Here is a 24,758-nt window from a genome sequence, read left to right as displayed (position 1 = left end):
TCTTCTGACATATTTTTGATGTAGCTTTACAATCCTGAGACAGAGACACAGGATATTTCTGCAAGTAAAAGAGGAAGTTCTGAAAAAGTGCCAGAGTACAAACTGCTAGAGGCAGCCAAAGTGGTAAGTCTCCCACTGAGCTCAATATCACAGAGTGAAATCTACTCCCATTCCACGTTAGGGCTATGACCTAACCTATAACCTATAACTTCTAGGTTTAAAAAACAATGGACAAACCCAAACCACCTGGTAACTTTTAAAATTAACTCAGACAGCTTCATGGACTGCTTTGTAGTAACCTGAAGAGACAGCTGCAAAATCCTCCTCATCAAAATTCAGGCTAAAGCTTTTGCAATCAATATGATTCTGGTTTGATCTGTTTGAACAAAAGCAGGAAGCCAGAGAACAGCAAACCACATACTCGATACAAACACATTTGTATGGGTGATGAAGGAATACTCACGCAGTGCGTACAGGGAGAGGACAATTCCAGCCAGGCAAAATCCCTCGAAAAACCTGAGTGTGCTGAACATGGTCACATTCACTGAGAGTGCCACAGTCAGTCCAAATATCAAAATGAATATGACAGAGAAGAGTAGTACAGGCCGTCGACCAACCCTAAAAATAAGGAGATATGGAGAAACAGTGTTTAAAAGCCAGGATGGACATAATGCTGGATCATTAAAACCATCAAAGAAGGGAACAAGTCAGGCAATCCCTTCCAAATACTGCCACCCATTTTTAATGTTTGTTCCATTCTTCTCTTTTTTTTCCTTACTAAATCCCAGATTTCTCTGCCAGCTTTGCATTGACAAGTCCATCTCAGAAGAGATTAAGCAGAGACAGCACATTGTACTGGTGCTTGATTTAACCAGCATTTTCAAAACAACAAAGATAAACAAGGAAGCATCTAGGAACTACTGTAAGGCCATAAATAAGTCCCTTGGAAATGAAAATCAACTTCTCAGAGCTTTTTGTAGTGGCACAGGGGGATATATGGTGTTGCTGGAGCCCTCTTATTAGGGCGTAAATATGATCGCAGGCATAGAGTTCTTGTTAAACACAGCACAGAAAGGGTCCTGGTTTATTTCTCTTCATGGCTTAGTCATCTTAACTCCAGCTATTCACTGACTCTGGCTGCAGCAAGCTCCTGCTGTAGGTTTCCCTTGCAGCCTCTGACTGCTGGTTATTTCCTGCCAAACTGTGACTGCATGTGTTAGTTGGCAGACTCTGACTGCAGGCTTTTACCCAGCTAGACTGTGACTGCAGGTTCCAACAACAGGCTCTAACGGCTGATCCAGACTGACCTCACAGCAGTGATTCTCTCTTCCCAGGAGAGATTCTCTGCTTCATGATTCTCTCCTTCATACCCCTGAAGATTTCTCCTCCATGATGATCCTCCCCTTACCAGCTAATCCCCATCTTTTATCTCACTTATCCTTATTGGATGTAGCTGTTACTCATCAGGGGCAAGGCTGTATTCCTTAACTAACACAGTTGTTACTTATCAGGGTGAAGTCACCTGTATTCCCTTCTCCTACATACGGTATTACATGCTGCATGGCATAATATTTTTAGCTGCAGAGGTCTCCTCTTCCCAAGAGATATGTGTTTTTCAGTCTCATCTACAAGAGCAGCCAGCTCAGGAAACTACTTTTCTTGGTCTCATTTGTTGAGGAGTGAGCACAAAACTGAGCACAAAACAGAGCTCAGCGCGCAGAGCCTTGGAGAGTTGATAATAACACTCACAGGAAAATTGCGAGCTCTAAGTCCCTCCATCTTGTATCGCCACAGCAGTTGGAGAGACCCACAAAACCAGCCTGCTTGGAGAGTAGGGTGAGGAATAAACCACTTCAAAAATCATTACAGGCAACAGGGGCAGAGGACTTGCAACCCTCCTTTGCAGCTGCAGCCTGTAGTTGCATGTATTGGGACAGTGCTGAGGAGGAGGAAGAATTATGTTACCACTGAATGTGGGGGCAACCCCTGCAGAGTTTGGCTCTTTCACATCCAAGGAACATGAGATTTTCAACATCTTTTATTCATATGTTTAGAGTTCATAATTCCCCTTTCTCTCCCTTCTTTCTGTGCAAAGAGAATGATATGAAACACCAGAGCACAAGGCTATTTTTAAGCAAGAATTGGATCATTATGTGGAGATTTCCAAAATTTTTCAACTTGTCAACTCCCACAAGTTTTCCAGTGGAACTGAGGATCCCTTTTAGTCAGCTCCATATGCCACTTTCACAAAGAATACATGAACTTGCTTTTCGTAGGCAGCTTTCACAGACCCATTCAAAGCAGACTGTCAGCTGCAAGCCAGCCATCAGGTTGAATGTCAGCACAATAAAGAGCATTTAAATCTCACAACTTAGTCCAGTTTCACATGCTGTAGCGTTTCTATTCAATTATTTCAGCAGATTGTCACCACCAGTTATAAAATGCATTATACATATGCATTCACAATTAGAACTTTGGATTTTGCAGTTCTTGAAATAAAATAGGGAGTGAAGGGCTGAAAAAAAGACATCATTATAATCTTTAACATTTTTGGGAACTGGAAGAGTGTACCAGTCATCATTCAAGCTTTTTCAAAGTCACACCTAAGAAAGCGTTGTCATGGCTCCTTGCATAGAAGCAGGTTTATTATTATTTTCAGCTATAGTATCACCTATGAGGCCCCTCAAAGATTTAGCTTCTTGGCATTAGACATCCAAAGCTTTTAAAACAGAACCAGCAAGCTGAAGAAAGCAAGGTCAAAGCAGTTTGTTCTCCATCAGGTTTTGAGCACAGCCCGCTGGAAGATGAGCTGCAGTGGGGCTGAGGGTGTGAACACAGTGTGCATCACTGACTCTGTGATGCACAACACACTGGGCACATGTTGGACACAGGGGCAGTGACTGCTGTCCATGCTTCAGATTTTGTATTTATGGAACACAGCACTTGGGCAGGGAGGGGAAATACCTCCTGTAAAACCTTGAATACAGGAAAAGCAAAAGCCTATGAACTTGGTGTTACCAGCTATCTGCACAGATTTTGCAGCCTCATTTTTGTTATGCCAAGCTGTAATTCGTACCAATTAGTATTTGTGGAAGTGTTTTGCAGATGAAAGGCATTATGCAAACACTTAGAATTAGGAACTTAATTCTCATCACAAGCCTGACCTGCCATTCCCTGATGTTGATTGAAAAAGACCTCATGCTTAGCATAGTTCAGTTCCCTTCCTCCCCTCCTCCCACCCTCTGTACTCAAGGTTATCCATCATTAGGACACAGAATTTCTTCTACCATTATAAAAGTTACGCCAATGAATGGTTGCTGCTAATGAAAAAAAAAAAAATCAGAAAGTCCAAGAGCCTCCTGAGCCTGTAAAAACCAACTGAGGCCAGATAAGCCCTCTGGTAAGAGGCATTTCCTCACAAACACAAAACTAGTCATCTTCACCAAGGCATACAGCACACTTCTCAAAAAACAAAAAGCTCCAGGGCAGCTATCAGCCATATATTTGGTGATCCAGCAGTGTTTTGACAGGATGGTGTCTTAGAGCATTAAAAAAAGCGCCTTTTATATGCAGACAGAATTATCTAACTGTACATGGGAATGCTTGTGAGAAATTACACCATACAGAATTTCCCTGGTAAAACAGCCCCAGGATGCTATCTGCTGCTATCCAAACTGTTCCAGAGAGATATTACTGTATCACGGAAGTCTCAGCCTACACTGCATGCTATTATCTAGATCAAATGCTAAATGCTGCCTGCACAGGTAAATAACCAGGGATACAAGCAACCCCAGGCTTTTGAAGAATCAGCAGCCCCCACACAGTATGATAAGCAAATACACTGAAAAGATATTCCTAATGTCAGAGTTGCACTGCAGGGGGAGAATGAATGGGCTGAGGATGGGACCTGCTCTTCCCATACTCCTACACATGTACCTTGCCACCCTGAAATAACCAAGTTTTGCTCTCACAGCTGATCAAACTGCTCTTACCATACCCCTCCTTGCAGGCTGTCTCTTGGCTTTTGGGACTGGAACTGACTCAAAGGCTCCAAAAAGCATTAGAGCAGGTGCAAAGCAGGGGCACTACAGGGCAATGAGAGGTACAGACCTACTGTCTTGGTGCTACATGAACACCATGCCCACCTGCTCCATGAGGAAACCTTCCACACAAACCTCAACTGGCTCTGCCCAGAACAGGCAGAATTGCCAGCAGCATTCTCAGCCTGTGGAACAAGTAACTTATTCAGGCACTGCATACAGCTGGTCTTCCCACAGCCAAGCATGTTTGCAGATCTTCCTCCTAGAGATTTTCCACATAGAGCTGTCCCAGTGTGCACACCTACTGTGTTTTGAACATGGAGCACTCAGTTTACTTAGCAAATTGCCTTAATACACTCTATGCCTTTGCCTCGTTCAGCTTTAAAAGCTTTTTTCAAAGAGGAAAAGCAAAGCCCCTAATGGCACAAAAACTCCAAAGCATCTTCTAATTATGTGAACTGGAGAGTGGTATATAAGTGAAACAAAAACAGATTTTGAATTTTTATAACACTTTTTATGAATTACTCTGTTTAGTCTCCCTGGCTCTCACTCTTACTGGGACTGACATCCTTTTTCCTTCATTTTCTCTTTCTACCAGGTACAATCTGTACAGCCCTTTTGTATCCATCTCTTTACACAATCCCACTCCTTAGCAGAAATTCAAGCTGTGATTAAATAGCAAAGTAAATTCCATTTACGTCTTTTTTTACCAGCCCCAAATGCTACTGATAAACAGCAAAAAACCTATTGAGCTCCTACAGGAGTCCTGCTGTATCAGGTGCATTAGCTGGCAATGAGGACCAAAGTGGAGTACAAGGACCAGCTTCAGTGGCAGCAAAAAACGTCCATTCCAGTCATCCACAAAAGGGTCACTGTTCCCTCCAGCCACCAAGTTACCCTTTATCTCCTTTGCACCACAGCTGGAAACCAATTCTCCTAAATTCACTAGACATTTCTCGATATTTGAAAATCAGGGTAATTTTATGCTGCATTAGCTCTGCTAAGCAGCTTGCAGAGGGATCCAACAAACTCATGTGGCAGCACAAAGAACACACTGGGGACAGAAATGGATGGAAGTGCAGGATGCTCCTTTTGGTGGTAGAGAGTTATTAAATCCTCTCGCTGCAGTTCTCTCTCAAAGCCAGTGCCTTAGGCAACAAGTTGTTCACTTATTTGTGGCTTATTTGTCAATTATAGCAGCACTTTCCTAACTTGGTAATAAGCCTGCTTTGTCCACACTGATGCCATTTTAGGAAAGCCAAGCAAGATCTCTCATTCATTTCCCTCTATACTTTCTATGGGTTCTTAGAGTCCTGTTTTACTGTGGCATTTTAATCAAATTCAACTGCATTTCATGCATGTTCCCTACTTCACTGAAAAGTCATGATTCGTCTCTTGGCCAAAAGTTTTCAGTGACTATTCAGGAATTAAGATGCAATTTTGCTAGGAATGCTTGGTCCAAATTACTGCAGAGCTGCAGGGGGCCTTTTCTCTCCCAGCCGACTGGCGAGTTGCTGAGGTTTTATAAGGTTTCCCTAATAGGCAACTCTTCTTCTTTTCCTGTTTTAATGAATGGCAAAAGAGTTAACTTGGGGCTATTAAAAGCACCAACACTGGCAACTGTGCTGGAAGGCACTGAAGTGACTGGGACAGCATTGCAGAGCTATTGTTTCAGATGCTTCAAATTTCCACTGAAATCACTTGAGTCACTCATGTAATTTTTCCCCCTCTTCTGCACTACAAGACCATCTTTTTAAATTAAAGCTGAACCCTCAGCATCATTGAAGCATCCCAAAATGTTTTAACTGCCTCAATTCAAGGAACTGTGATCTACTATTTTTAAGTTTAATACCCTAATACTAGCAGCACATAAGTCAGCAAATCCTTAATGCTACATCACAACATTTGCCTAACAAGAACTTTAAAAAAAGAACAATTGAAAGGTTTGCAAAAAACAGCTTTTCACTCACCAAAAGGTACTGTGTAAGCACAAGGTTGACATTACATTAGTCATGTATTCAGTGAAATCAATGCAGCTTCCAATTTCTTTTGGTCCTCTTGCTTGGTTAAGAAAACCAACCCTAAACTAAAGGCTTCGCTTGTATAATTAGAAAATATTTAATTCTATACTAGCTTTACAGCTGCAATAAATTGTGTCAGTGGGAAACAAGTAAGCCAAATATCAAATAATCTGTGCTACTTAGCATGGTATAAATTACTCAGGTCCAATTAACACACTTTCACACTATTGGTCCATCATGATTCTCTCAGAACCTTAAAAATCATTATGCAAAGGTTCCTAATGAATATAAAGTAGAAGGCAATCAAAACAATATTTAATATTGTTATTTATTTATGGTTACATTGCATTAAAAGATTTTTCACTTACCAGTCGGCTATACATCCTGTAATCAAGTGGCCGAAGATTAATCCTACAAGCAGGGAGAACTTAGCGATGTGGACTTTCCAGGCAGAATCACAAACAAGATCCCACTGGAAGAAAAAAAAAGATAAATTGAAATAAATTGATATCTCAGATGTGTTTAAACATACTAATACAGTGTAGAGTTTCTTCCAAAGGTCAATCCTAGCACAAGTGCAAGGAAATGGCAGAGGAAATCTTTCCTCCTCAAGTCAAAACCCAGACCCCAAGAAGCAAAACAAAGACTCATTTGTCTCAGCGAGTTTTATCAGATCCTTAATTATAAGATGACAATATCCAACACTTAATGGTCCCCCCCTCTCCAGGCCACAGGAAGTTAGCCTAATGGGAAATCTCCATGAGGCACTGGCAGCACCACTTTGGCTGCTGGAGCATCTTCACCATCGCAGCCCCAGAAAACTATTACCAGAGCCCAGGGAAGCCCACCAGCAGCAAGCCTGACAATTTAAGAGCAAGTAATCCAGTCAATCTCCTCAGGGATGCTTGGAAACGTGGAGAAAAGCAGCTCCAGCTTTGCCACAGACCCCTAGTGGCCATTTGCTCCAGGCACTCGCAGTGTCAAGAGGCTTTTGCTTTCAGAAAAACATCTTGATTTCCCTAGGTGGTGGAAGGGAGATGAAGACTGAATAAAAGCACAGCCTGTCAGGACAAGTCCTGGCGTGGAGTTGGACAGAGCAGCTGGAAGTCCCAGTGCAGCCATGCAACTTCTTAGGACAGCAGCCCCACAGTGATTTTTCACACCCCAGAGACTGGACAGGATCTGAACCTCCACATTAAAGCCATGCTAATGCTGAAATTAATCTTTCTGACCAAAGAAAGGGGAAATGGACCATTTCAGGCAACCTGTCACTAGGGCACTGCCTCATTCCCATGAGAAAGACAGGAACAGCAATGTTTCTAGCGAGGCTTCCCTAAACTCCAAGCCACTTTCCTCTGAGGCAGAGGAAACCAGAAGAACAAGACTGCATTCCTGGCTTCAGCCCAACATCCTCACTGCCCTCAGACATGCAATGTAATCTTTCTTATGTGTAAAGTGTGGATAGTTACTATTATACCCTTGAATAAATGTAAGAGGATATGCTTGCTCGTGGTTTGTGAAGTGTTCAAATATTGATGGTAATGGCAGCCACACAGTTTTCATGACAAGTAAGTGCAGCTAACTTTGGAGAGTCAGATAATCCAGAACTGAAACTTAGCAGAAAAATGGCTGTTTGTGTGTAATGTAATAGTAGCAGCCCTTTTGACACCAGTAACTGAAGTTTCATAGCCAAAAACACAAAGTAGAAGCATACAATTTATTTTTAAAACTCAGCTGCAACTTCAAAAAAAACTTCCCTCCAGAGAGTTCAGTTAGGTGCACCACACTTTTAAGCATTTCCACGCAGCCCTTCCAAAAACAAGGCAAGACTCAGCCCTCTGGTCCAAGACCACAGATGTCCTTGCTACAATATACCATCTCACCAAAAGGTATAGCAATTTTGTGGCTGAAAGAAATGTGCCAGCGCTCAGGCTCAGCCCTTTTGTTTAGGTTAAATGTATTTTGAGTTCCCCACTGCACCCATTTGTAGAAGTTGGGATGTATATGTCTCATCTTTCACCCTACAGACTGGAGGCACTAAAGAACCGTAACAAGTAGTATGAGCAAAGATTTTTTTTCCACCAAATAGCTATGAATAATTTGCAGCAAAGAATTCAGCAAGGCACTGTGGATTGCTCTCCAAAAATGTTGACTTTTCAGAAGCAAGCAGAGGAAATGAAATTACTAATACTAGCAATTCTAGAACCAACTTCCAGCTAGCAAACAAAAATATCTGCCCAGACAAGCTGCAAACAAAACAAAATTCAGAAGATATATCTGAGGCAGAGGCAGGCTTTAAAATTCTCCAGGTTCATTCTCACAGTACAGAAGGTCTATATGCTGCTTAAAATTGAGAAATCATTTTCATTTGTAGATAAAAAATTAGGTTCATTAAAAATATTCCTATTTATACAAGAACTGGTTTAAAAATTCAATCATTCATTTTTATATTAATTGATGCCAGAGGAACAGTAGTGCCCTCCAAGTGCAAAAAGAAAAAGGAGATATCCTGGTGCCTTTCCATTTTCACAGCTTGCTGCTGCTAGCCAGTGATAGCCGGCCCTCACGCAAGCCCCGGGCAGGGAACGTGCAGTACCAGATTACATCGTGGCTGGAAGAGCCAAAATCTCATGAAGGGCTGTTGTGAAATTTCAGTCCAGGACAGCAGATGTCAAACCCCTCTGGCACACTGGCACAGAGAGCAAGAGTTTAAAAGCAGGAGAAAAGTCAGTCTATCAGCTTGTCCTTCAGTGGTGCCCAAAACACACCCACTCCTTTCGATAACTTATCTGCAAGTCATCCTTTGTTTGTTTGTTTTTGAGGCTATTGTCCAACTCTCCAGCTGCTCTGAAAATAAAAACATGTATTTCCTTGCAAACCCTGCATCTGGCCCTTTCCTGTCCTCTGTTAAGCACTCACTGCAGGCCAGCAGAAACCAGAGCAGATCCCCCAAGCCCACATGGGCAAGCTCTTGACTGACCAGGCAGCCCCTGACCTTTCCAAAATATCTCCCTCTGCAAAACCCTCCAAATCTGTAAATACACCAATAGTGAAATATATCAACACACAATTCCAGAGAATCTGCCATGACCCCAAATTACTTGCTCAGTACTAAGAGCTGAATTATATCCTGGTTTCTCCTCTGGCAGCTGTCACAAACCAGAGAGAGGTCACCATGAAGCAGTTACCCAAAATAAATTTGGCAGGACAGTGGTAGGTGCCACCAGGGCATTCAGCTTGCAAAGGGAGATGAGAATAAGGAGAAGAAAAATGGATGCTGGAGTCAAAAGCAGCCTCAGGTAAAGATGACATTAATAGGACGAAATACATATTTAATAGTGAGCATATCATCTCCACATATATTAACAGCAGCAGAGCAAACCAGCAAAGCTTTGTCATGCTGAAAGCACAGAGATTTTTGCCAGAAACCTGAGTTGCCTCTTCCCCCTGGAAAAGCCTCAGCTTTGAAGAGCCAGAAATAAAGCAGGAACCTTTATACAACATCAGTGCTGCCTCTCCGCTTACATACAGCTGGGCTCAGCAGAGCAGAACAGAGCTGACATGTGCCCACATGGCACAGCTGTGCCCAGAGCCATGGCAGGTCCTGCTCCAAGTGCCAGTGGTTTCATCCTGCAGAGCCAACACTCAGATTTGCTTTGAGGAGCAAGGAGTGACAAGTTCTCATGGCCCTGCGGAACAAAACACTGGGGTGGGCAGAGCTGATGACAGTTCAAGTGGCACTCCAAGTAAATCTGCACTGGGAGATTGTTTTGGCTGGAGACCGGACAGTAATCCTCTACCACCTCTGGCAAAGGGTAGATTAATCTGTTACAAGCACGGAAACCACTAAATCCTATAACTGCTCTGGCTGAATCCTCTGGTATTCCACTTGGGAGTTGAAAGAATGCTTCTAAACTTGGGATTTTCCTTGGGATTTCTCTGTGCGTCCCTGGGGTTTTGTATGTCTTTCTGTCCTCCGTCCATCCTCCCAATACAAAAAAGAGAGCAGATAAAGGGACTTGCTAAACAAAAATAACTGTGTTATTACACCAAAACATAAACAACTATATTTAAAATATGCTGGTGGAAAAGGGACATTAAAGAGCAAAAGCTGCTTCTTCATAGCAGTACAGCAACACAGAGAATTTGCTACCTGTGCAGATGAGCAATATATTGCAAGAGTTTTTCCATGTTGTGACAGGATATTTTGGTCATAGCTGAAGGAGTCACACCTTCAGGAGCCTAATGTTTAACTGGTATCAGTGAGTCACCACCCATGCTGTGACTCACTGTAATTCATGGCAAAATGGAGGGCTATTTAAAACACGGGATGCTTGGGAAGACACCTGGCAAAAGGTAACACACCCAAATAGTAACCATCATGTAACTTCTTACAAGGGGTAAAAATCCAGACAGGGCTCACGTGGTGTGCCAGCATTTGCACTGCTATAAGTTATTAAAGTCTGCTGCATGTTTGTAACTACAAACACAAGATGTCTGAATTAAGGGCTCTTGTCTCAAAAAGCCCTTATGTTCCAGTGGCCATAAAGCTGTCTGCGGTACCTAAACACAGTGAATACCCACTGCTAAAAGGTAAGATGCCTGTTAAGGATTTGACATCACGAGATATGCAAGGCTGACCCTTCTGGCCTCTAAAGGAGCAACGAGAAAGCAGGAGAGATTCTGGTACAATGCTAACCCAGGAGTCTGGGACAAAAAGCCCACGAGAGAGGAACACGACACACAAACCCTCTTCCCACCCTGTGGCTTCACAGTCTGCTTCCAGTATTCAATGCCCAGATTGCTGCTGAAAGAAAGCACCCCCTTTCCCAAACAGTCTGCAGGTGGATTGTAGCTCTGCTGTGACTGCTCTCTGCAGTGGTTTTAGCAATAAGACACCAGAGGATCACCAGAGCTGCTGCCCTGGAAGGCCCTAAGGCAGGCATGAAGGTGCAGCCTTGGTCCTCCCGCAGCCAGGCAGCACCTGGCTGCTGTGACAGCCTTTTGTACTCTCCACCACACAGCACCTATGCCCTCCCAATCCCTTGAGAGGGAAGGGATTCCCACCTGGGAAGCCCTGTCCTCTATGCATCACGTGTGCCACAGCAGCATCAACCCCTGCCTGCGGAAAAGCCACCAGCTTGCCTGCTCATTAGGGAACGATTTCAGGACCAATAAATGAAAATAAGAATCGATTCTTCATCACTGAGGTATGCTGGGTCTCATCTTCCTTTGTTCCTCTCCTTCCTGTTTCATCTTTTTATAACCAAATCCTGTCAATTTACCCTGCACCGAACTAGACTCCATCTTCTATACAAACATCTTAACCAGTAAGACTTTAAATTTATGCCTTCATATTATTTTAGAGTGTTTAAAAAAAAACAAACACAAAAACAAACCAACAACCTGAACCAAAGTTATTTTAAAAAATAATAAAATAATACAGTTCTTTCTCATACAATATCCATAAAAAAAGACAGAACAGTCTCCAGGTACTTACACCTGGAGGAAAAGCTCCAAGTCAGCAGACCAATAACTATTAGAAAAAATCCCAAAACAAAGAGGAAAGCAAAGCAGTCAGTAGTACTAATACAATATACTTACCAGTAATTCCTTTTTACAGAACTGAATAATCTGAGTAGTACTCATAATTACAGCCACAGGACAGCACTGTACCAAGATTTCCCTCTAGACTGCTAAAGGACATAATTTCTCTCCTCGCTTTCTCAGCCCCCAGTAAAAAATGACACTCTGGCAGCATTTAATCTCAAAGTGCACGAGATCCAGAAAGTGGTGTGATGCCCAACTCTACAGAAAACAAGTGTGCAATAAAACCACACAAGGGAGGTTGCAGAAGAAGCCTCCCAGAGGGCTGCTCCAGCCCAACTGCAGCACCTAAAATAGAGGGGGGGGGAGGTGGTTTAGTGCCACAGGCATCTCTGTATCTCCTTCTCAGCCATGGCAACATGAGAGCATTTAAACTATTTAACCTTCAGGGTTCAGAGTAAGGGTATCTACCTCTCCTCTGAGATCACAGCTGGGCAAAGTACTCCCCATCTGTATTTTAAGTGTCAATAAAGTGTTCTTGAGAACACGTGGCATTTTTGTGACCATCAGTACAATCAGCTGGGTGGAAATATCAAGATCGCGTTTGAAAATAAGAACATTGAGTCAAAAACTAGTAGAATTGATCCTGGAAGACTTGAGAAGGTGGTATAAAAAGTAATAATTTTATCTGTTTTTTTTACCAGCCACATTGAGAACCAAACCTCTCCAAACAACAACTTTCCTTATGTTTTTAATCAGACACAAGTGGACTGGAAACCAGAAGAGTCATTAAAAACACAACACACAAGAAAAACAACAAACCAGCTATGAAGAGGTTTTGTTATTTGTTTTCTCTGAACAGCCACTCAAATGAGCCTACACCACACCTACACTGGAATGCCTCAACCCGACACACAGTCAACACCTGACTTTCAAGCTACTTCCTCTCTGTATGATGCTAGACTTCTAAAAGGCAAGTACACCTAACACTGTGCAGATTTATCATAAGTGGACGCTTTTACTGAAATCTTTGACCACTGCCTAAGTGCTTAGAATCTCAATACTTCAAAACAAAATTTTTACTGAGCAAGTACACACTGGTCTTTTGAGAGGTTTATAATCATCCAGATTTGCAAGAACTTTTACTCAGGTGTGAAGAGAAATATTGCTGGTACCACAGTATGACCTTTAGCTCAACATCTGCCTTCTTCCCACGCCTGACAAACCTGGGGTCCCTATCCCCGTACACTGGAGCTTGGTAATTCAACAGATGCGAGGGCTTGTGTGGTTCATCTTCTTAATCAGTTTGATTTTCTAACAGGGGAAACAATGTTTTCTGTACTTTCCATTCTCAGAAACCAGTAAACCATTTCTGATCACAGCAGACACCTGGCAAGGAAAAGTGCAGTCCAGAAAAATGACTTGTGAACAGTGAACATGAGGTCATGTACACAGAAATTGTCAGATTGTTTTAACTACGGACATGACTGACCACCTGGGCAATGCACCATTTGAAAAGTAAAGCAAAGAAACTACTTTAGATACTACCACAAGGACAAAGGTTTTGAGGACATGGGGGAGGGAGAGGAATGGGGAGAAAAAGAGGGGGTGGCACATGAGCCAGGGGACATGTGCTTAGCTTCTTCCAAGAAAGATATAATTAGATTATGCAGCATAATATGAACCTATGAAAACAGCTTCCATCCCAGCTTCCACAAAATAGTACAGGACTACATAACTATTGACTTCACGAATTTCCTTTAGTGTTTCTGAAGTTTAACATAGTTTAAGTTGCTGAAATACATCTCCTTCAAAACCACAATTTTCTGATATGCACGCCTTAGCTGTGTAATTTCTGCATTATTTTTTGAAGTGCATATATTTGTGCTGCACATTACTGTGTGAGCAGAAGTACAGAACACAGCACTTCCTCCTGGTGTGAAAACCTTGACTCCATCACCAGAATGGGAGACCTAAGGCACAGGTTTCTTCAAGCTGCTTGAAACTGGAAAGGCAGAGAGACAGCGCCTCTTGTATTAATTACCTCAGAGTAAGCTGTGCCCACTGTGCCCCACAGGGAGATGCTGTCCTGCTCACAAGCAGGATGTGCATGGCTCCATTCCCCCCAGGCAGCTGAAAGGCCTTTCTAAAGCCTTTCAGTCATGCCTCACCTTTAAGGGACATAACCCCAGGGTGAAGAGAAGGCTCAAGCAACACTGCAGTCACAAAACAAGCTCAGAATTTCAAATATGCAGAAGGACACACACTGACTCCATTGTAATGCCAGTTAACTAACTTGGAAAAGATTTTAAACTTAGTCTTCTGCACTAAATTATTCCTTAGTCTATGCCATAAACCAAAAACGACCCTCCAAACTCTCCACTGACCACATCAAGAGAATCCCAAGATAATGCCCCTTGAGACACTGCAGAGCTGAAAGATTTCATCTACCCTTCAACTTCACACTTTAGTCAGGAGCAATTAGCTCTTCTATTCCCGAACTTGCTCTCATCACAGATCTGTTTCTTTTTCCCACTGGGAGAGGGAAGAAGGAAGTTTGCTAAGTAAACATTTGTTAATATGCTAACAATTAAAATATGATTTGTTAATCATATGACAATCTTCTGAACACTCAACATGATTAAATCAACTTTAGTAGCATCCATGTACCACCCACTTCTCCATCACGACTTCTTTTATTTTCAGTAGGAGTTCCCTTTATTCTAAGACATTTAGATCTTTTCCAGCCTTTCCCATCCGCAGATTAGTGAACTAACTTGTTTCTCAGCTGACGTGATCTGCTTAGTTTTTCCCAACTCCATAATGTCATCTAACATCAAAGAGCTGGGAAACACAAAATCTTGCTTGCAGCTTTCCTGCACAGTGTTCATAATACTATATTAATAATTTTCCACAGAGCAGCATCAGGATAGTTCAGTATCTCTTTTACGTCTCTGTGCTGCAACTAAATCGCTTTTCTACAAGTATTCTGACACGATTAGAAGACTTTGCCACAAAACCGACTTCAATTTTCAGTCTAGTCTTTGCTGTAAGACCTTGTAGCTGTTTGCCTCCCTCTGGCTGCATAAAAACACCGTGAGCAACCCCACCCATCCCTAGGACTGAGACACACACACTGAAAAGTGCCATTTGAGTACCATACCACCGAGTTTTCGGGTGACAACCACATTTATTCTGGACAAGGCACGTGCTGCTGGGACTGACTTCACAACCAAACTAAAAGGTTAAACTAGCTATCAAATTGGTATTTAGAACTGGTCTAAGCACTGGAAATAGAAGTCACACGTAAAAAATCTGCAACCCTGTAGTTAAATATTAACATTCACTATCATCTCATTATCAAAAATAAGTTAATGCTTTGTGGACTGGTATTTTTCAGGCTGCCAAAACATGCATGCACAAAATATGTTGTAGGCTTGACAGGGCTGACATGACAAAGCCTAATTTACTACCTTGTTGGGCTTTTTTAAATCCAGGGGGAAAAATACCCAAACAAACTGAAGCATGGCATAAAACTCTGAAATGCAGAAGGGTGAAGTGGTAGACAAGAGGAGAAAGTCATTCCTCATGAGAAATACTTGCCACCTTAGATAAAAAGATCAGACACCTGAAGTCTGACATTCAATTATTGCTGCCATGGCCTTGCCCTCTCATCATTTGCAAACTACAGCTATTGCAACTCAGGCAAGAAGAAAAGGAGAGAGAAAAAAAAAAAACCCAGGGTCTGGAATTAATTCAGACCAAAATAAATACTAAGAGAGGGAAGAAGGGAGAAAAATATTCCACTTGGTTTACAAATAAGAAGGTGAAATTGGTCCGTCAAGCTAGTATTGTTCAAACAGACAACATTTAACACAGCCCTGGAAGACACAGCAGGGAAAAGGTCTTAGAGTTTAGTTTACAGTCCCTATCCTTAATAATATTTGTAGGGTGGGCATTGCAACACTGTCTGCACGATCATGGACTTTAGCCTGAAGGCCAGGAGGATAGCAGGCAGCTCCAGAGTGCTGCAGAGTAGCAGGGAAACAGTACTTGGGCCAAAATGAATTCCTCCACCACTGCTGGAGGCAAAGAACCTTTTTTGGGGAACCAGACCACCCTGCTCTGAAAACAATGCACAACGGTAACTATAAATCACTTGCCGCTGGAGAAGGAAAACATATCACTTCCCTGCATCTCACAAGCAGCATTCCTTGTTCTCACAGCTTTGTTCCAAGGGATCTAGATAGGCATCCCAGAAATGAGCATCAGGATGCATCCACTTACCTAATCTTTTGTTTTTATTTTGCAGTGTATCCACTGGTAATTGGGGCTCTCCCAGATTATAAGAAAAAAATTTTAAAATGCTAATAAAGCCTTGTACTACACACTGAACTTTCCTACCCAGCCCATCATGCCCAGAGCACATTTACCCTCTCCTGATCAGCTCACAGGACAGGCAGGTGGTTCGACCCCAAGCATGCCAGTCACACCAAGCACAGCACAGATCCTTCCTTGTGGGAATAGCTACAAACCTATTGCATGTTCCCAGCAGGTATGCCGTGCCATGGATCAGCAAAAACAACTCAACACATGCATTAATCCCTGTTGCCTGCCAGTTTTCACAGGCTAGTGTGGGGCAGGCTTCCCAGCACAACACCGGGTGTGGACCTGTGCAGGTCCAGATATTGCAGTTATCAGACAATAAAATGGGGTTTGCCTGGAAACCTCTGCAACACACCCCGACGACATGGATTGAAAGGGTGTTGAAACTCCTTTCTCCCTCCTTCAGGTTACTTCCTTCCCCTTCGACTTTAATAAGGATTTCAGAACACACACAAAGCCATCTGCTCTCAAAAGTGAGCTGGTAAAAAAATATAAAAATAAATTACATTACAAGAGCTATGCACACATTTGAGTTGAGGTGACCAAAACTTGTGAGAAGCTGTTTTGATAGAATTCAGTGCAAGAACTGAACACTCAGCACTGCTGCCAAACTGCAGCATATTCCTTCAACAGGCTACTCTGATCTTCTACACATTGTCTGCAGCAAACCCCAGTCCTTTGTTCTGTAGCAAGATCTCAGCCTAATTAATTCCACAGTTACTTGCGGGTAAGCCAGCGCCAGCCTGGCTGCGCTGAAGAAGAGCGGGAAGAGGAAGGAATATGAAAGGGAAGGAGTGAGAATAGCTGTCCTGAGCAGGGATGCCAGGTAGGAACAAATAGACTGACAGAGAAAACAAAAGATGAGTTACACAAAAGCACTGTATCTCTTTTAGCATTTTCTAAATTTAGCAGCTCTCTAGAACTGATCTGTTAAGATGTAATTTAAGGCTTTTCACCATTAGTATGGCCGAATTTTTGAAGTTCAAGAAAATCATAAGTCTTCTGCTATTCCAGCTGTTGTTTCATTAAGAAATGAACCCCTGAAGTTTGGCTGTCCTGTAAGCATCTCAACACTACCATCAGAACTGGCTCCAAATTACATGCCTTCCTGAGTGCCTGTTCCTTTCTTTGACAAATGCTTTAAAAAAACACGAGGTCACCTTTTATAACTGCAGTCTTGTAGCCAGGTTAAGAAGAGATAGAACTGTTAGTGCACCTCAGAAATTCGGGGTTAGACTGCCTGTACAGATGGTAAACACTCACCACAGCCAGCAATTTCTGTCACAACATGGGCAGGGTCGGTATATTTAAATTACGTGACAGAGATACAGGATGTATTAGGGAGTGGAAACAAAAACAAACAGAACCCCAAGCATTTCAAACATCACATCCATCCAGGAGGTTTAAAAAAAAAAAAAGAAAAAAGAAGAAGACAGTTGTTTGACATATACACAGAAAATGACTGATATGAAAGACTCAATAGCAAGCCTTGGAAAGCTGAGAATGTCTTAAAGAGATTTCAATATGGAATTACCTTCCTGAAGGATCATTGTTAGTTCTAGCAATGCCACAAACTATTTATGGTAAGCTGAAATCACATTCCTGTCACTGAGACACTTTATCTTAAGGGTGATAATAAACATGAACTGCATGTACATTTCCTCTAGTGAGAAAGAATCTCTTGCCAGACAAAACCCAAAACTATCGGAGTTCCTAGGTCAGTATCAGTCTGATTCCAGTCTCTGTTTTCTAGACCAACTGCTTTAAAAGGCTTTGGCCAGTACATAACACCCCAAGTAAGTAAAACCAGCATTTGGCTCACTAAACAAGAAGCCTTGTGATATCATACTTGGTTATTTCAAACGTCAGATTATTGACTGTTTGCAGGCAGAGGACAGTTCTTCAAGTTGCAGGTGCTGTTCCCAAAACAGCAATACTCTTCCTTGGTGCCACTCAGCCAGAAACTTGCCCTGTTTTTTCAGGGTGTTGCTCACTCGTGCCCTGATAATTGGGAGACTCAGTCACCACACTCAGTGTGTGCGAGCAGGAGCCAGGGCAGCTGCAGCAGGACAAGCCAACATCTCTCCTTTGCCTCCTCGTTAACAAAAAGATTTTTCAAGTCTGTGAAGGCTCACAGCAGTGACCATGGACTCTTTATCAGCTAACACAGAGGGAAGAAGGGAAAAAATAGTTTAGGATTGCTCGCGTAGCTGAGGAAGCCATGAAATAAAATAGAAATAGATGTTTGCTCTGGTCTGGTATCCAGTATTTCTGGATACCTCTGACCACAGGGACATGTTGAGCCCTTCAGCGCCCATTAGAAGTCGAGAGTCACTCCAATGCCTTGGCTAAAAGAAATTTAGAACAGACTTTCTGCCCATTACAAGTCTCTGCCTTGCAGGTCCCTACACCCCCTTCAATCTGCTCAGTGGAAACAAAGTGATGTAGTAGTTTCAATATTGCCACTTCTGACCCAACTACTGCAGTGGGTACAATAACTCAAAGTTTTCATTGATTTGGGACTAGGTAGAAGCCAGTCAGCCAGAAACTAACACTGACAAGACAAATCCTGTCAGTTACAGGGAAGAAAAAGGAGCATCAGCATTTTTAAAGTCTATTCCCAGAGACCAGCCAACTGGAGAATATGCAGAAACAAATGAGATTACAGGCACAAGTGGGAGGAGATACAGGTGGCACAGATCTTATTTTGGGAAGGACCTTGTCAGAATGATCCCTTCAAAGTAATTAATAACTATATTCTGGAAGTCCATTTAAAATGTACACCTCTCTCTACCCCAAGAAATATTATTCTGCAAGCTGTGCCAAATTCATCATCACTATTATCACAAAGAAATTTGCTTGTTTTATCATTTCTGGCTACTTGCATATACCAACAATAATCCCACAGACTAAAGCACACGTTACTGAACAGAACAATTTAACTTCAATTAACCCAGTAGAACACCCAGGAAAAGAAGAAAAAATTTCTTTTAAGAGGAAGTTTTCTACCAGGCTAACAAGTTGAATCAGATGAAGGTGTGCCCAGAAAAGTGTCAGAACTCCAATAAAATCAAGGAGAAGGAAGACCGGTTAAGCATAGACATACCCCACTGCAGGAGCAAAGAGCGCCAGACACAGACCAAACCAATCCAAGTTCAAACATCCTTGCCCCTGGACCATTTGGCTCTTCTGACTTCAGCTCCATGATTTTTGGCAGGGATAATTTGCTAGAGGCTCAGCCAAATTGGCATGAGAACGTTTGAACCAGTGGCAAATAGGTAAAATGATTGCCATGTTACTTTGGAAAGAAGATGACTCAACCCAAATCAAGTGGGAAGTTGAGAGCCAAGCAAACAGCATTGCAGGGAAACAAGGCATCTGGAACATAAAAGCAGTCACAACAGGAATTCCCTTGTGACTAGACATGAAATATTATTACGTAATTGCTCCAAGTGATTAAAATGCAGCCTTCAACTAAACACTTCCCTCTTATGCCAACCCCAAGAGGTGGAATGATCTGGAACGTTACAAGTGCACACAGAGGGATGCTGTGCCATCAACCTCTGCAATCTAATCCAGCCCAGTCCTTGCCCATCACCAGCTTTTGGTCTCCATTGTACAAATCAGCATGCAGAACAGCAAACAACTCCACTGCTTAATGCAATCAAACACAGAGGACGGGTCATCCTAGTAACAGAGCGAAAAAACCAACAACCACCAATCCTGTAACTAAGAGCTTCCGTGAAATTGTTGTCCCAAGATAACAGCTGGCTTTGCAGATGGTCAGAAGATGCAGGCACTAAAGAAGTTAGGGAGAAGAGTTAGAAAAGTCCCTGCTGAGCACACACTCCAGCTTCCTGCTAAGCTTCATGGCTACATATGTTTAGTTGTCATTATGTTGCTCGTTGTGTTGATGCTAATAATTTACCTGAAGCACCACTTCGCAAATAGATAAAAGGAGATCTCAGGTTTTCCCACAGAAAAAAAATAAAGTTTCTCAGCATCCTTCCTTTGGACACTGGTGAGATGATACATGAACCATTAAAAAGACTTTTTTTAAACTAGGCTTTTGCCTAAGGGCTGGTTTATAATGTACCTTTTAAGAAAATACAGGTGCACTCTTTATAACAGTATGGTGATGATGTTGTGATAAAGAATAGATGAAAATCTTCAAAGAATCATTTAGCAGTGAAAAAGCCTTGCAAGTGAATTGTGCTAAGGGAAGATATTTATGTACAAACCAAGCTAAAGACCAAGATTTATGTGCCAAGTCAGGACATTAGCTCAGAAGGGTGATTTAATATGGCCACTGGATTCCCTGTGGTTAAATTATGCATCTGACCTCTTCACTACGTGTATTTCAGCAGTGTTAAATAATAAGCACTATGTCCTTTATTACCATTTCCAGTTCCAATAACTGGCAGCACTATAAAAAGCACCGTTCCCAGTGACTCAGTCAAGCAGGTCAGAGTAATGACAGTGTCTAACACGGCAATGCCAGTCTTCAAGAAAGGTGCAAGGCCACCCCTGGCTCCAGCAAACACTCAGAGAAGTGGGGCTAAACAAAGCACCAAGCAGGGCGGGAAAACAGCAAGACCTCCACTCCATCAATCCCAAGCATGACACAGGCTTGGAAAAAATGGGCACCAGGGAAAGGACAGCTGAGAAAGCCTGGACAGGGATTCTGCATTTGAGGAAAGGTGTACCATTAGAAGAGAAGCTATGGAGACAGTGGAACTTAACACAGTTTAAACACAGCTATCCTACCGCTGAGAAATGGGGGGAACAGTGATGTCTCACATGCACATACACCAAATAGCCTTTGTGCTAAAAAAACAGAATTGTTTGATTGTTTCTGAATACAAGGCAATGATGGAACATCCAGCAGCTATTAGCTCATAACACTGAAGGTAAGTACAAGAGGATTTACTTGCCAAACAAAAGTACATTTTTTATTAATATACTTTTGGCTGTCTTTATGATATTTCAATATAACCCCTGGCTACTACACAGATGAGCATATATTAGACTAAGATTTAATAAAACTCTATTTAGAAAGATGAGAACATTGCATAATACATTACAGAAACAAATGTATTTTTGAGGAGAGTTAAGGGTGATCTGAACATCCAGTCTCTTGAATTCATCCAGACCAGCTCTTTCTCACAAAGGACAGTGAGATGCATGTAAGAGGAGTCAGCAGTTACAAGAATTGCTCTCACAGTATCAGAGCTCCTGGGGATTGATAAGTCCAAATCAAGCTATCATGATGCTCTGTCTGGGTTTTTCCTCTCTTTCTTCATTACAATAAAAACAGGCAGCACACCCACCCAGAAAATCCCCAAAACAAAACCAAAGCACAAACTAAGGAAGAATCCTGACCCCGAGAAAACAATCTAATTATAATTACACAGGATTACAAATCAAAGCAAAAAAAGCTGCCGGGTTTTTGGAAGTGAGTATACAATAAAAATAAAAACTCCACACTGGAAAAACCCATAGTCTCAAAAGATGATTATTATTCTTCCTAACAGAAAACAAGACAGCAGGGGCCACAGATGTTTGTTTATCCCTTAAAATTGATCTGCCCTTTACCGCAAGTTCTTCCAAAGAACACTTTTTTTATTATCTCTAAAGAAGCACGCAAGACAGCAAACTAACTCTCCCTTGACCTTTTGTGGCCAACTTGACGATGACCTTCAAAAGATTCAAACATTTAAGAAATTTTTTTCTTAAAGTTTAAACTAAATATTTCACGATAATTTTTTCAAGCTAAAACTTCTGTGTTAAAACCCCAAACATATGAGTAGCTCAGTCTCTGGATATAAACAGAAGAAAAAATCTGACCTTCTTAAATGTCTAATTTTCTTACACATTTCTGTGTCACAAATCATTCAGATCCAACATGTGCCTATGCTTCTCTCATGAAAGGAGTGTGGCTGGGTTACCTTCCTTTTTAATCCATTCTGGGTTCAAGGTATTGAGGGATTTGCTTCTTCCCTGTTGCACACTCTTTCAAGGGACGCAAAGAGAAACCGAAATGATTTTCAATTATTCAATATAAGTGTGTGCTGGCTGACCAAAGCAGTTATGTTGTTCATCTGATTGTTGCCTTGTTTCTTTATCCCAACTAGATAAACACAGTTAAGCCACAACGCTGCTCCCAGGCAGGAAGCAATTTTTGCTGATCTTAGGAGGGGGTCTTGAGATTAAGGGAACTATTTCCCTGGTGTTACCATTTCATTTTACATTTCCAGGAGCTCCAGCTGCCTGTTAATATCAATAAGGCCCATCTGCAGCCAGCAAGGCTTTTGCAGGGCTGATGCTATAAACAAGCAAAAGCTTTCAGGTGAAAAGGGAAGGTGATTTTTTGATCTGCACTACTCAGCAAATATGAAGCAAGAGCAGAAAGCGGCATAATCTCTTCACCAGAAATTTTCCACTTTAGCTATTACATGGGGAAACACAAAACACAGCAGCATGCACTTTCTGCTTCTGGAGTAAAGCAACTTGCGTGAGACATTTGTTTAACCGCTCTGCCAAAACAGTTTTCAAGAGAAAAAGTACAAAACCGGAAGAATTCCAGAAAACTTTTGCCTTATTTTACTCACAACAGTCACCATTTCTTCAGCTTCCCGAAAAAATCAACCTGTTTTTTAACATATAGGGCTGCTTTAGTATACGTGCACAAAGATCAGCTGGAGCCCTCTCCGCAGCCCTTTCCCCTTATCATCTGGGGCAAATGCCTACAGCATCTTTCCCACAGACACCCAGAGACAGCAGGACAGCACCAGGAAGCCGAAGAGACACACGGGATCCCCTTTCAGGACGTAACTTTGCAACCGGTGTGCGGGCACAAGTCCGCAGGCTGGAGACCCGCTGTGACACCCCGGGGAGGGAAAGGGCTGCGCGGATTTGAGATTGACTTTCTCCGGGTGGGGGAAGTCGCCTTTCTCACCTTGCTCACGACGTTTTGGACGAGGCCGGCTCTGATGCGGTAGTGCCACTCGCGGCAGGCGCACTCGCTGGCGTTGCCCCCCGCGGGGGTGGGCAGCCCGGGCGGGAGGAAGACGCTCCCGTTGCCGCTGTGGTTGGCGTGGATGGGCGCCAGGGTCCCGCTCCAGTTGCCCTGCCCGTCCGCCTCCCGGCACCAGAAGTCGGGCTGGTCCAGGAGGAAGGAGTCCGAGAACTTGCTGAAGCCGATGACGAGCGCCGGGACCCAGGTGAGCAGCACCAGGGTCCGCTGGTACCGGCCGCCCAGCCCCCCGAGGAAGGGTAGCACCGAGCCGTCGTAGTCGAGGAGCAGCGGGCTGCAGACGGCGGCGGGCGGCGGCACCGGCACCGCCTGGATCTCGGCCCCGGCGGCGTTGGCGGGGGGCGGCCCCGGGGGGGCGGCGGCGCCCCCCCCCCACGGCCCCCGGCACCGAGCCGTTCTCCTCCGGCAGCGGCCGGCCCCCGCCGCCCGCCTCACGGCGCCGGTCTATCGCCATCCAGCCGCCCGGGGAGGCTCACATAGGGGGGGGCCGGGGCAGCCCCGGCTCCCTCGCGAGTCCTTCCCTCCCTCCGCTCCGCGCACACAACACGCACACCTTGCAACGTAAGATATTGCACACACGCTCCCAGCCGGACCCGGCAGGAGACGGATGGGGGAGGGAGAGAGGGAGGAAGGGGAGGAAGGGCAGGGGCGAAGAAAGGGGGAGGCACCGAGGGAGCCCCTCGCTCGCTCCGTTCCTCACCCGCACCCTGCGGCCACGAACCGCTGCAGCTGCCGGCGGTGCCCCCCCTCTCCTCGCCTGTGCGTCAAGCTGCACTCATCCCAGCTCTCCCTTCCCCCTTCCGAGAGGCACTGCCGAAAATAAAAGGAAGGATCCAGCCGGATCCGAGCATGCGATGGGCCAAAGGAGAGGAAAGGAGCAGGCGGGGAGGTTGGAAAAGAAAAGAGAAAAAAAAAGAAAAAATAAAAAAAACCAGCCACCCCGCGAACCAAACCCTGCAACAACAAACCAAGCAAAACCGGTGCAGCAAGGCACGGAACACGCCTCCTCTCCCGGTTTTGGTGAGGAGGGGGAGGAGGGACGAGAGGGAAGGCAAAGGAAGGAGGAGAAGAAAATAACAGCTCCCGACGCGGCTTCCCCGCTTCCCGCACAGCTAAGGGCTCTCCCCCGGCCGCGGCAGCAGCGGCGGCGGCAGCCCCCAACACCTCCCCGCCGACCCCTCGCAGGCCCGCGTCCCGTACATCTGGCTCTGCAGCAAGGGGCCCCGCCGGCCCCTCCGCGGCCCGGGCTGCGGACGCGGTCGCCGCCGCCGCCGCCGCCGTGCGCCTCCCGCGGCAGCCCGCTCGCCGCGCCGTGCCGCCGGCCGCACCTCCGGAGGCGGGCGGGCAAACCCGGCCGGCTCCTCGCCCTCCGCCTCCCGGCAGCCCCCACCTGCCGGCCCGGCGCCGCCGCCCCCCGCTCCGCCCCGCGGTGCCGCCGGCCGCACCTGCTCCCGCCGCGCCGCCGGCCCGGCCCCCCCGCCAGGGAACCGCCGCCGGGGGCGGGCCGGCGCCGCGGGGCGGGCAGGGCCAGGGGCGGCTTGGCGGGGGCTCCGCGCCGCCCCGCGGCCGCGCTGCGCTCCGGCCCCCCGGGGCAGGTAGGGCGGGCACGGCCGGGGCTGGCCAAGGGGAGGAGGCGCTCCGGCTCCGCGGCGCGCCAGCTCCGGATCAATTATTTACACGGTACGTGTGTGCCTTTAATAACGCGGCGCGGCTGCGGCGGGCTGGGCG

At 44.5% G+C, this 24,758-nt stretch overlaps 1 protein-coding gene across 1 annotated transcript in view; it reads right to left on the bottom strand.

The window, feature by feature from the left end:
* Positions 1-24,390, bottom strand: part of SLC22A23 (solute carrier family 22 member 23) — a 109,338-nt gene extending 84,948 nt beyond the window's left edge. The window contains 4 exon segments of the mRNA XM_066325351.1: positions 464-618; positions 6,430-6,533; positions 22,953-23,402; positions 23,404-24,390. Of these exon segments, the coding sequence (XP_066181448.1) occupies positions 464-618; positions 6,430-6,533; positions 22,953-23,402; positions 23,404-23,484 (790 nt within the window). The 5' untranslated portion in view covers positions 23,485-24,390.
* Between the last annotated feature and the right edge of the window lie 368 nt (positions 24,391-24,758).

The sequence above is a fragment of the Sylvia atricapilla genome, chromosome 1 (assembly GCF_009819655.1).
Source record: "Sylvia atricapilla isolate bSylAtr1 chromosome 1, bSylAtr1.pri, whole genome shotgun sequence".
NCBI lineage: Eukaryota > Metazoa > Chordata > Aves > Passeriformes > Sylviidae > Sylvia > Sylvia atricapilla.
Note: the sequence above shows the minus strand (reverse complement) of the source record. Positions and strands in the feature narration are given on the sequence as shown.